Source organism: Poecilia reticulata, chromosome 23 (genome assembly GCF_904066995.2).
Source record: "Poecilia reticulata chromosome 23, P_reticulata-male-v2, whole genome shotgun sequence".
NCBI classification, from domain to species: domain Eukaryota; kingdom Metazoa; phylum Chordata; class Actinopteri; order Cyprinodontiformes; family Poeciliidae; genus Poecilia; species Poecilia reticulata.
This window is the reverse complement of record NC_088852.1, coordinates 6,497,524-6,511,270: the sequence shown is the minus strand read 5'-3', so window position 1 is coordinate 6,511,270 and position 13,747 is coordinate 6,497,524. Positions and strand designations below refer to the sequence as shown.

The 13,747-nt window shown below is 39.4% G+C and overlaps 1 protein-coding gene across 9 annotated transcripts in view; it reads right to left on the bottom strand.

The window, feature by feature from the left end:
• Window positions 1-13,747, bottom strand: part of anks1b (ankyrin repeat and sterile alpha motif domain containing 1B) — a 201,311-nt gene that overhangs the window by 65,316 nt on the left and 122,248 nt on the right. For all 9 annotated transcript variants that reach the window (XR_014086089.1, XM_008400554.3, XM_017302833.2 and 6 more), the window contains exons 14-17: window positions 7,379-8,001; window positions 6,030-6,152; window positions 4,171-4,240; window positions 1,235-1,341 (exon numbers count right to left, since the gene is read on the bottom strand). Coding sequence is in view for 8 of the 9 variants with exons in the window: in XM_008400554.3 (XP_008398776.2) it covers window positions 1,235-1,341; window positions 4,171-4,240; window positions 6,030-6,152; window positions 7,379-8,001 (923 nt within the window). In the remaining variant the exon portion in view is untranslated. The remainder of the gene's footprint in view (window positions 1-1,234; window positions 1,342-4,170; window positions 4,241-6,029; window positions 6,153-7,378; window positions 8,002-13,747) is intronic.

The following is a 13,747-nucleotide window of genomic DNA, read 5'->3' as shown; positions in this document are numbered from 1 at the left end:
ACGTTAAACGTTAGCTGTAGCTCTGCTGTCTCCAACTTAAAGGTAAAAGTTTTTAGTCCGAAGTGAATTCACAGTAAACAGCACTAACCATGATAATCATACATATTGATAATAGAAGCTACAGTTTGAAAATCATTTTCTTATTTAGAAAAAAGTAAAATGTTATTTTATGGTGACTAATCTCTCACTGCCTCTGACTCTAAAACTTCCTGACCACCTGTAGCAGAAAGGATAGAAGTTACAAAATATGATCGTAAATTAGTCCAAAAGTGGAGAGTTCAAGTTCAGATGTTTGCTATTTTTGTCTCTTTAGATATTTTTAATGATAAAAACATGAGAAGAAGAAAAGTATAAGAAAATTATGTTCAATCAACAGTTTCTTGTTGACTGGAGCTAAAACAAACAGATTAACCACATGTGGGGAAAACACAAGGCGATAGAGAAAGTTGGATTTTATGCGGTTGCCACAGTAACAGATGCAGGTCACTCAAGAGTGGAGGACCAGAGCACACGTACAAAAATGTCTGCACAGATTTCCCCTGATACTTTTTGTTTGTTGTCATAACAGAGACAGCAACTTGCAATTAGTTGTTTACGTCAAACAGAAATAAAAAGTCAAACTTGTTGAATTTTTAAAGTTGGCTCCACCGCGGCGGGGCCAGTCTCCGGGGAAACTCATACAGTCAGCATCCCTGCGCTTTGTGTCTTTCTGCCTTTGCTGCAATTTCTCCCAATTTAACTTCATCGCATCTCCCCAGCCCTCCCCATTTCTCCTCATTTCCAACTTCATCGTTCAGCCTCCCTCGCTGATGCACATCATTTTCTAATGAAAAGTGACCCAAACGAGATTCTTTCCTACGTCACAGGACGGGATCGCCGGAGCAAACCCAGAGGATCGGTCTGCTCTCGTACCCACAGGCTACAGGTGGTTGGAAGCACAAAATCTCAGCAAAAACTACAATGAATGCGGCTCGATTCTGTAATGTGTGCAGTTAGAGCTGCTGGTGAAGATATGTTGAAGGATTTCTGTGCGTAGGAGGGACTTCACATGGCATCAGTGGGGAGAGGCAGCAGTGATTACAAGAAAAGACGAATAGAGAGGAAAAGAATCACAGAAAGAAAGAAATATAACCAGCTCTAAACATCCAGATGATGCAAAGATATGCAATCAAAAGAAGATGATCCCCATTCATCAATATATTCAAAATGAAATCTAAATCATAAAAACACTCACCATGAACTGGACATTGTCGAATCCGTTGGCCAGCAGGTGGTTCTCGTACTGGACCAGACCGATGGAGTCCAACCACTGTCCGATGGACTGCAGCGGGCAGCGGGGACCTATGAGGGGGTGGAGGGGCAAACGCTTCAGTAGGGAGTAGCCGTCCACGCGGTAGCAGCGGCAGTCCGGCTGAGACAGCTGGCACTGCCACATCATGTTATGGCGGGCAAAGTGGCTGTCGAAGGAGCCCGCCATGCTTTCGGACGAGTCTGTTGGCGAGGACGATTACAAGGGAGGGGAAGTCAGAGGGGGATGGAGGGAGGGGAGAGGGTGAAAGGGGGGGAGGGAAGAGGCTAGGCAAGGGGCATGATGGGGTCAGCATGCAGGGAAGCCAAGCAGGTAAAGCGCCTATGTCCAGATGTTCTCAGAATCCAGCCAGAGGCAGAACGGGAGGCGGAGGGAGGAACTGAAAGTTGTATCCGTTCCTGCGGGGGTAAATCCTGCCAGAGATCAGGCCAAGTGTAGATCCGAGTCTGTCGCCGTGCAAAGTGCAGCCGCCGCCGCTCTCACTTCAGCTGTTGCGCTCACTCGCTTGCTCGCTGTGAGCCGGTGTGTGTGTGTGCGCGCGCAGAGAGAGAGAGAGCGAGCTGCTGCGTTGTAGATTTCTCTTTATCAAGTACTCCCACTCTCATCTGTATGCTTCTGCAGCCTCCTCTCTCTCTCTTTTTCTCCCTCTCTCTTTTTTCCTCAGCTCTGCCTCCCCCCCTCCTCACCAACTTCCCTCTGGTCTCTATCTTCCCTCAGCGACGATCGACACCCTGTCTGCCGTCTCTGCTGCTATACATGTATCTGCCTCACTCCGTTGATAACAGCCACAACAGTTGCAGCTTCTTTTGTCTTTAAGCCAGAATCCCTCCCCCACACACACACACACACACACACACACACACACACACACGCACACACACACGCGCTCACATACAAAATCCTGAGTGGATACATGCAGTCCTGCATATGCATGTTTGCCTGTGTTGTATGTGTAAGCAGCATTGGTGGGAAGGTGGAGCTGCTTTGGCACAAACCGGATTTGTGGCTACGGTAACCATGGTTAGAAACGGCTTTGCGTTGATGGATGAAATAGCAGAAGAAGAAAAAAATAATAATAATAAGAAGAAGAACGGGGGATCAGGAGGTGGAGGGATGTGGAAGTTAATACAGGCGAGAGGAGCTGCATGCAGAAAACAGATCATCACTGGAGGAGGAATCGGGTGTGCAGGTGGAGGAAAACTGTACTTTATGGATATACACTTTTAAACTATTCAAACCCTTAAATCATTATTTTCAAGTCACAACTACAAACTTACATTTTGCTGCATTTTTATTTGATATGATTGAAAAATTGTGATTGTTTTTACTGCATTACAGCTGCAAGGAACAAGTTAATTTACTTATTGTTCACCTTCACTAGGAATCCAGGCTTATTTAACTGTGACGGATTCATGACAGTTTATTAGATAAGAATAATATATAATAACTGCATGAGGGAGAGGATGTTTTGCATTTGCAGAAAAATCCCCGTCTTATTCTACCGTCTACAAAAACACTGATGTGTCACAAAGCAAACGTTTTCTCTACCTCTCATCCACACGACTGGCATTTTACTGAGGTATAGTGTAGTTTTTCCTAAAATCATAATCCACAGGGGAGATTTTTACAAACTCAACTTTTCTGTGTATTTGTGTGGGCTTTGAGAGATTTGGAAAAATAATTATGTGAAAGTCCATTAAACTAAGAGCCCACACTAAGAATTTGGCCCATTCACTTGTTTTTACTCATGACTGTCCCGTCAAAACTTTCATTGTTTCAACGAGCAACAAATTTGTTGCGCAAAATTCAACCTAAACTCCTAATAGTATTAGAGGAGCTGAAACAAAAACAAAGAGCATTTGGGAGTGGATGAATTAATTAAAAAAAACCCTTTTCAGATGTTAGAAACTCATAAAATTTCATGAAAAAGAGGCACATTTTCTACACTTAGAAGCAGGTAAGATAAAGCTAAAGAAAAAAAGAAAATTTTTTGCATGTTGTCGTCACCCGATATTTAGTTGACTGAGTAGAAATGATGATACTGAACCATTAGTCGCTGAGACTTCAGAAGCTCAAAAGTTTGCTTGTAATTTACAGGAATATCCTGAACATTTTAGGAAATAAGAAAATGAGGAGAGTCGAGTTGCTTTTAGGTAAAAATAAACCCATTTTTCAGATGACTGCACAGAGAAAAATTCTTTTTATTAATTTGTTTGGGGTGTTTTTCCCCCTCACATTTTTCTGCTTTCATCAAGCTGCACATCGGTGTATGAAAGTGAGCATTCGAGAGAACGTCTGTGAATATGACTACAGTAAAAAAATCAAACCCTGACAGAAACTCTAAATGAGATCAGATTCAGCTCCCATTTACTTTTACCTCACAAAGTTAAGTAAGCTGAATTTTTTTATTCAATTTCACATCTTAGTGTATTCCTCCCAGCTCTGTTTTCATATTCCGTTTTGATTACACCGACTCTCATATGTCATAAGATAAGAGATCTTTTTCTCAAGATATTTTTTCTGTATTTATCTCAACTTGCTGCATTTCTATAGTATTAAAACAGAATTAAAATCTTTTGCCTGTGCTGCCAAACCCAGTCATCAAGCTTTCTGGTTTTATTGGATTTAGAACAAAAACTGATCTATTTATTTTAGTATTTACAGATGCCTGGTTCTTATGCTGATCTGCAAAACTATCTGATGGTTTAACTAAATATCTGTTCAATTTTGGGGAACGTGGTGAGAAAAGTGGTGAGGTATCAATCTGAAATTTGCATGTATCTTCATCAGCCAGCTGTGTTTTACCAGGATTTATTCTTTAAGTCACCCTCGCTCGAACACACACACTGGATGCCGTTTACCTGAGGTAACCTCCTTGACGTCCAATCCGCTGCCGATCCCTGCGCCGATGGAGCTCATAATCTTATCAATCTAAACAGATGGGAAACACACAGAGAGGTAGCAATGTGTACAGTACATATTAATAGGGGGAAAAGTTATTTCCCAGGAATAAAGCTAAGTTCTATTTCTGGATTCATGCGTCATATAATGTGATCCTTATAGCAGCCGAGATGCTGAATGTCAGCCGGAAACTTTCAGACAGCTGAACCGAGATGAAGAGAGGAAGAGTGACTGCTGGCTGCAGCACAGTGGACATGCTGCTAACCACTGAACTGTGCAACCTGCTCATCTGTCAACCGGGCAGCAGAGCCGCCATCCACAGAGCCTCACAAGCAGTGATCGCAATCACATCCCAACAAGCTCGTTAATCAGATCTGATTAACAAGGAATAATATATGTCTAGGACTTAAAAAAACAGGGTTTTTTCAGAAAATTGAACCAACAGTAGCAAATTTTCCAGTACAGAAATGTTACATTATATCGTGGCCGACTTCATGGTTGTCCAGGTAACAGTCACTTAAATCCTCCACAAGGAAGGTAAGCCACATAACGCCACTGATAAAGAAGCTGGTTTTTCACAGCACATTGATGGAAAGTTAAACGGAAGGAAAAACTCGTCAGGAACAAGGACCAAAACCAACACGGGCAAACCACAGAGGATTATGAAGCAAAGCCTATTTAACGGTAAATAAATTGGCACTGCCAAATATCCCAATGCAGATGAGATTAAGGACAGACTAGATGCTACTGCAACTTATATATTTAATTATCTCAAAGTTTTAAAACACCGTTCTCACAGAGAGCGAACATTTAGCCAAAAAACTTAAGAAAACATCTTCTGCCTGCAGACATATTTCAGTCAGGAAATTTCTTCTAGGGCAAATTAATTTCATTTGAGATATGCATGTCATTCTGGTTTTATTTTCTTTAATTAAAAGCATTTACATCTGAACACCATGAGGACTTCCTAACAGTCTATGCCTGAGTGATATTAACAAATAACTTCAGTATTTAGTAGTACATGACGTACAAATACCAAATTTGAATCAAAAATTAAATCTGCTTGAATCCTGAGGAGCTTTTGTGACTCGTCTCTTGCCAATAATGCAACTTTTTCTATCTGCTGTTCTGTGTTTTCCCATCTGAAGTTTCCCCTTTAGATAACAGTAGACATAAAATGTTACCATAAATAGGAGAAAAAAACCCCAAAAAAACACTGATGGTAATTCATCAAGACAGCAAGTCAGGAGTTGTGTTGGGTAATTAATGAACATGTACATGCAAATGTGGCACAGCAAACACTAATGGGCTTTCACTCGCATCATTAGCGTCATTTTAAAAATAGTCCAGGTTATTTATATGATTTGATCTGCATTTTTTCCTTAAAAAAAGTGGTATGAAAATGGTAAATGATTCTTAATATCTCGTAAAATTATTTCTGATAAGAAAAGTAGCTGAATAACTTTCATGTCAGGAACCAAAACACAGCAGCTTTGACCCCTGACCTTTACCCTCCACAATTCAAACTACTTTCAAATATTTGGTTTCTCCCTGAAGGTCCAGAAGCATCAGAGTGGGAACACGGTAATCTAACGCTGTCGAAGTCGAGAACGTTTCAAAGGAAAGTGAAGCGATGCCGCTCGGTGCTGAGGCTGCAGTTTCCCCTCCTGCAGAGACCAAACGCTGATTTGCTTTAATCAATTTTATAGTAAGATACACGAGTCGCAGCACAACCACCGATCCGCATCTTTATTCCTTCTTTAATATCGCCATTGATTGACTAGATAATCCAGAGCTTGAGCTGTCTGCATCATCTCACCTCCTCCCACTCAGCGGTGAAGGACGGGGTCCGCTCCAGTCGTTTCTCAGGGCTGGCTCCCTCTCTGGAGCCGGGCGTTCCTGGCCCCTGGCCCCGGGACCCAGACCCCCAGCTGTGTTCCTCCTGAACGCATAAAAAAAAAAAAAACACTTTCACACATGACCTATGACTTGCAAAAAAAAAAAAAAAAAAATCAGAACATCTTGAGCTTAAATTAAAAAAAATAAATAAATAAAAAAGATTTCATCACTAATAGCTTTATTTTCATCAAACGGAATATGTATTTTCTGTAGTTTATAATTTATTTAGGCTGAATTAAACAACTCTCAAACGAAGCACCAGCCACTGGAACACTGTGGCCCAGATTTGTGAGTTATCTCATTGGCTGAACTCAGTTTCTGAAGCCACATCATAGAAACTCTAATTTACACACATGAATATTCTGAATAGTTGAAAACGCACCAAAGAGGAACTTTTTTTCTCTTTAAATAGGACACAAATCACAAAATATTTTCAAAAACTACTGCGGCAGCCTTAAGGTCTCACATATTGTGCATCTGGAAAGAGTTCACAGCCATTTTTAAATGTCATGTTTTTAATGCGGCATCACAATTTAAGTGAAAAATACACAAAATCAGCAACAATCTGGTTTTTTAAACTGAAACCAACATTCAGTCTTTAAAGACTTTCACTTTCTTCTGGTGAAGTCATGATTACATTCACTGATTGAATACTAAAAATCCAATTCCAATTATTTCTAGTTATCAAACAGTGCAGTAAGTAGCTTAAAAAGTTTCTATCTAAGGCATGCTCCACATTAAGTCACTGACTTGCAGCATCATCTACTAGCGTTAAAAAAATGCTGCCGCTACTGTGCTTTTCGGTGGATATGGTGGTGTTTTGGTGTCACAGAGCATTCCTTTTGTTTTGGAAACTAAAGCAACATGTTTATAGAAAAATGGTTCTAAATTCAGATATTTATTTTAAATGTCAACTGATTTGTGACTGCTATGCTGGAGGAGACGCTGGTCCATATCCTTTGGGAGATTTTAGTGATGTAGGAATGTTTTCTTCGGTTCTGTCAGGTAATACTACTTTGTAGTCCAAACATTTGAATAATACTGGTGATTAGTACAGATATCATTTCTTCAGTGCTCTCATCAGCCTCTTGGTGGGATTTAATTTCTTCTGCTGACGGATTTCCCATGGGAGGTTTAGCAAATCCCTTTTGTAGGGGAAATAAGCCTTACTAGATTTACAACAAGTTATGAGATGATTGCTGGAGTAGGTATGATTTTTGTAACTGAGACTGGCCAGATAAAATATTTAAAAAAATAAAAAGGTCTCACCTGAATGGGCGACACGGCCACCAGGTTGGAATCGGACTTGGACAGAGACTTGGAGAGCTGCAGGTCCAACACGCTGCGTGGGACGGATCTCATCCTCCCCAGGGTGCAGGCTCTCTCTTCGTAGCCGTCCCTGGCCTCGCCCCCCGCCTGCTTCCCCTGAAGCTCTGCTGCGTCTCCGTTTTGTCCCAAGGAACAAGAGGACGGGTGGTTCAGGGTGGACCATCCACCGGGCAGGTCCGCCTGCTCAAAGTTCTTGGGCTGAAGCTGGTCCTGATTGACCCGGGTGTGGAAGATGGTTCGGTAAACGACCTGCGGCTTCTGGGACCTCTGGGGAGACGATTTGTTGTCTGTTCTAGAGAAACCCTGAGAGGCTCCGCCGCCGATCACAATGCTGAACTCGGGAGTCTGCAGCACGCTGCCCTGCGCCTCTGAGGGAGCGTATTTAAAGTGCTTGGGGCTGTAAAGGTGATAAGGCGTATCCGGCGGCTCACAAGCCGGAGAGGATCCATGAAGGAGGCCTGCGAACTCCTCTGGGACGAGGCTTTTTCTGTTTTCCCCAACGAGACGACTTGAACTGGAGGAAGAGCAGAGAGGAGGCGGGTCTCGCTGGTAGGTCCCGTCGTCTGCAGAAAGAACACGGAAAACTAAATTTCTAAACTGCCTGGAAGTCACAGCTGATAATCATCGTATGCCTACAGTTATAACATGCCTATATGAATTAACACAGAACTGATTTACTTAAAAGGTTGGGATAGGTTGCTGCTGGCCACGCCCCTAACTCAACGTTTACACTCGCACGTTAAAATGGCTCCAAAAATTTACACAGTTATACAACCAAACTTCTTTGAAAAGCATTAGTAGATGCTCCTGCGCAACCAACGAGAATGCAGCAAGTGGTTTCTAGATGCTAACACTTGATTTTTCCAGCAGCCATTGTACAGAGGACGTGCTGGTGCTCTGCTGTGGTTGCCAGGCAACAGCACAGCGCCAGTCAATTGTGACTCAACAATCAAGAGGTTTTTGAAATGTTTCATTTTCCAGACACCAAAAAACTTTCTGTTTTTTAAGCACTTGGGCTGTTTTAAGAAGCAGCAGAAACCCAAGTGGAAGTAAAAAAAAAAAAAAAAAAATGACGTTTGAATTTTGCATAATGGGTTCTCTTTTATTAACTGAGCCCAACTAACATAATGTACATCATTTGTTTTCTATATTACTTTGGCATTTTTTACATATATAAATCTTAAAAAGAACAATAAATACCGAAGACTTACAGTATCACACGTCATATTCAGGCTATTAATTGGCAGCAAATGGACTATTTAACAGATGTTTTTGTGGATTTTGGGTTCAGAGTTCAAATAGTTTAAATACATAATTGCACGAACTGAATATAACTTAAGAAGCTGCCTCATGCAGTCACATATGCAACATCTTTATAAGACAAAACAAAGCCGGATGGTTTTTCTGAGAAATCCCCGGCAGAGACACACTTAACCAACGGTGATTAAATGGAACAATAACGATGTTAGTCCTTGAACAGAGAGCCATTTCATTTCATTTCAAGTGCGAGTGTTGCGTTTTCACTGCACCACTGTGCTGTCTGCTGTGTTTAAAAAGCACAAAGAACATCCATTAACAGCCAGCCGTTAGCCAGCCCTGAAGATGCCACTCATTCTTCAGTGTTAGTCGGACTCGAAATGTAATTTCCAACAGGAACTAAAAGGTTCTTTTGGTAGAACTAATTGCATTGACTGGTCAAGTGGTTAAAATTCAGCAAATTATCAGAATTTGAAAACTTCTCTCTGTATTGCCAACTTTGCCCTCTTTAGCAACAAATTATTAGAGAACTGAGAAGCCGACAAACTGTCTGGGGTTTGATTTTTGCAGGTTCTCACATTTAGCTCAGACAGAAAAACTATTTTTTTTGTCAATAAATGAGACATAAAGTGCCACATTTTTACACCCTAAGCATCCTGCCAGGTCTTCACATTTATTTCGGTAAAATACAACACTGTAGTTCATAAATCTTTCTAGTTATTCTTTTGTTGCTGATTATAGGAGGTGTAGTGAAACATTTGGCTCCACTCCTCGCTTTTCTCCCCGGGGTGTGTGTGTTTTTAAGATGGTTGTGAACACACATATACACTCACACACACAAACACGCACACAAACATTTCACAACTATCGAAACAGAGCCGATAGCATCTCAGCTCGAACAGCAAACCAAGCTCTGACAAGCACTGACCAAATTGAAAAAAGCTTTACTCCTAAATACTTGTATTTCTCAGTCCCGCAGTTCAAGAATGTATTTAGCTGACATTTAATTGGTCCACATCGTTAAAGCATCAATTATACCCGCAAAACTTGTAAATGTCTGACATTAGGGGAAATATAACTAAGAAGTTTATGTTGCAAAAACAACTGAACTCCATCAGATGAACTCGTTTTTATGTAAAATTGTTTTATTGCATCTCAGAAAAAAAAAACCCTGAATGGGCAAGAAATGTGCTCAACTTATCCAGAGGAATCAGAATAAAAGATGGCAGGTTTTATAAGTCTCAAAAAAAGTTTTATTGCCGACTAGGATTATTGCAATCATGTTGTTTAGACGTTTTCTTCCCAGGTTGCCTCTGAAAACTCAGGTTTTGCTTGAATCTTTGCTTCCATTTTCACACAGCACTATTTCACAATTTGAAACCAGGTGCTACTTAGAAGAAGCAACTTTTATTTTAAATGACGTAACAAACATTGAACAATATTGTTAAATTATTGGTCATTGGCACCAGCACATTTGTCCTCCTCAGTGGAGAATAACATAAGCGTGGGATTGTGTATTTCTTTATAGGAAGGAACTAATTAAAAAGTAACAGCTAAAAGTTCACTGTACCAACCTGTTTAATCAAGCTAAGGTGTTAGAGCTGCTTGGTTTCTAATTAGTTTTTTGTTTGTATTTTTTTGTCATTTTGAATAAGATTTGCAGCTAGCAACAAAATTAATCAAAAAATTGTTTCGACTTCTCATTCAAAGCACTGATAAATTTACTTGCGTGGGGAAATATGTCATTTATTCTACATATAATAGTAATGGTAAACCTGCGCAACAACTCAGTGAAACATTTTGAGGTCATTCTTTTTCTAAATCCTAAAAACATTTTTTAAACTTGCACTGTATTCTTTCTGTATGCACATCTACATTATTCATTCTACTCAGAACCCTTTGCTTTTTTTTTTTGCTAAAGTTGAGGACCAATGGCAACAAGTGAGCATGTTGGTAGCTATGGGAACAACCTGACTTTCTGGGTATCTGAGAGCTTTCAGCCTCCAGGAAAGTGAGGGAAAAGTGGAAGTAAACAGCTGAAAAAAAGGGTTTTACAGACGGAAAGGTAAATTATCTGTAAAGTAAATTACAGTACATACAACGGTTCTGTATCTTCAGGTAGAGGCGAAGTTAAAACAGCATAATTATAACTCATTGAAGAATGATAACAGGACAGGCTATACTTCCAATTTGGCTCCAAACGATCACTGGCCTCCTGAAGTAAATGTGTTTGAGTAAAGCTGTATTCCTTACCTGAGAGATACCGGCTCAAATGAAGGAGCAATCAAAGTTTATGTTCGGCAATAAGCTTTATTGTAAAGCTCTGTCTTCCTCTGCTGAAGAGCAGCAACTGTCTAAGAATGGAATGGTGAAAGAGCAGTGGATGCAACCCACTGCATACCTGGATTTTTATTGCAACACAATATACACTATTGCAAACAGGTTGTGGCATGCAGCAGCACCGCCTGCAGACAGACTGTTTGGAAAAGATGTGATCAATTCTGAAGAAACAACAACAGTAATGCAGCTGTGATTGTGCAATAAACATCACAGGTATGCAATTTATTAGGACTTCCTCAAGTCTTAAGCAATGATTGCAGTTACCATGTTAAAGCTAGAAGCTGCCTACCATGAGTTTATCATAAAAAACTTAATATGAGGAAATCTAGAGCTTAAAATAATACATTTATCTCTTAGAAAACTGGAATATTGAATACAGTTTTTAAACTCAAGCATTTTAAAAATATGTTTGTTTTCTTTTTCCTCTATAATTACATGGTAAAACTTTAAAAATGTAAACTTGTGGAGAGTTTTAACGTCCTTTAGTTTTATCTATTTTAGTCAAGATATACTCTTGGATAATAAAACAACAAACGCGTTTAGCTAAATTCATGTATTTTAACTTTGTATTTTAACACACAACACTCACCTAAGTGCTAGTTTTCAGAAATTAACCAAAAAGCTGAAAGTGGGTCACTATCTGGTCATGCCTTGATAACTATGATCACCAGAAAACAGCCGTGATGCAGATTACTAGTACCGTATTTTCCGCACTATAAGGCCCGAGTCGGACTGTTTTGTTGACATTCTTTATGTCAACAAAGTGGCTTTAGACATTCATCCGGGGTGCTTCGACTAGGGCTAACAAGGGACCAGCCCCTATACATTTAAAGCCGGGTGGGTCGGGGGAAGAGAGACAGAGACAGAGTGTCGGTTGGTCTGTGTTACCCAGAAAGCAGTTGGGCACAATATCGCAACACCGTGAGTGAAACAATGACTAGGGCAGCCTACTATATAAAGTACTCACGGACCTCTTCTTTACAAATGTGGATGTGTAATAATACAGAACAAATTGGCAACCCAAACTGAAGCGTCTATGCGCCTTATAATGCGGTGCGCCTTATATATGAAAAAAGTTTTAAAATAGGCCATTCATTGAAGGTGCGCCTTATAATCCGGTGCACCTTATAGTGCGGAAAATACTGTAATATTCATAGTAAATCACTATATTTTTTGGAATAAATACAGAAAACATTGTTTTGCTGATGTTTTCACTTTTTCCATGGCTTTTTTCCCTCCCGCCTCTACATTTTGAGAGGCTTTATTCACTATATGCATATAAAGAAAACAGGGATGTATAGCATAAATTAGAAGCTGCTGTTCCTTATGGGCCTCTGTAAAATATGACACTGCCTGTAAGCTTGTTATGAAAGGCGTGGAACTGGAATGTGGGCATAATTAACTTTATTAGTTCCAACTGCGGTTATCCCGCTCCCACGTGCCGTCTTTATTAGATGCTCAGAAACTATGCAATCTGACTACACAATTTCATTTCAGATTAAAAAGTAATATGTTCCATAGTTTAATTAAATATTGTGTTTTAGTAATTATCTTTCACAGAATTATGAAAATCTGTCTTTACGGTGCCGGAGGGCACGTATTTGGGTGTCTGAAGTCACTACAATAGCAACGTTAAAAAAAGAAAGAAAAAAAAAGAAGTCCATTTATATTAAGTTTCCCAAGTTCAACAGAAAAATTTTATTAATTTTGTGGTTCCATTTGAGAACAGTGGCTACACAGACTTACTATTTTTCCAAAAACCTCAAACTATATTGGATTCACTTTGCTTTGGAAATAGTAACTGTGAAAAAAATCCCATTAGGCTTTTCATTACTTCCTTTCAGAAATGGCACCAAAAAGAAGACAAACAAAATCATATCTAACATTTCTTACTACACAGACTTTTCCTCAAAGTTTAACGTTTCTCCACTGAAGTAATGCAGTAACTGTTGATCTTACTTCGTTTTTTAAGACCAATATAAGCCTTATTTTAAATACTTTTGTAGTTTGGTCACAAAACACTATCTGCTTCTGCATTTTTATTGTTTTGCATATTGACTGACATTTATTGCAGCAAATTGAAAGGAATAAAAAATTTATTTGTGCTTCATAGGAGGGATGTCATCAGTGAAAATGAATTCACAGATAAGACAAAAACTAATATTCTTATCCAACTGTGCAAATGTATCCTAAAATATCTTATGAAAATGCTAAATACATAACAATTTAGCTACAACTTTAAGCTTTTCTTACCAGATCTTGCTAGCATGTTAAAGCTGTTGCAAGTGTGATTTTTAAGAAGTGAGGAATTACTTTTGAGATTAAACCATTAATACAATTTTACACAGATAAAGTTGAGAAAAATTATAAGAAATGATCACATGGTTTATTCTTTACATTTAAATACCTTGTTACCTTGCAGTTCAGGCACATTTAATGTGTCAAAGTTTACTAAATGAATACAAAGAGCACCGAAAAAAAAAGGAAAGAGCAAAAAGGAAAATAAAACTGACTTTAATTTTAGGTTTTCTGACCAAGTACAACAGAAATTTGAAAGACAATTAAGCAATGGTGAGACAGACTGTTGCAATAAGATGAAATTTTAAAAGAAGGTAAAGGGTGGAATTCGAAAACAAGAAATGAGAAAAGAACCAAAGTGTCTGGAGAATAAAGTGTCTGACAGAATGAAGCCCCGACTGACATGAGGCATGA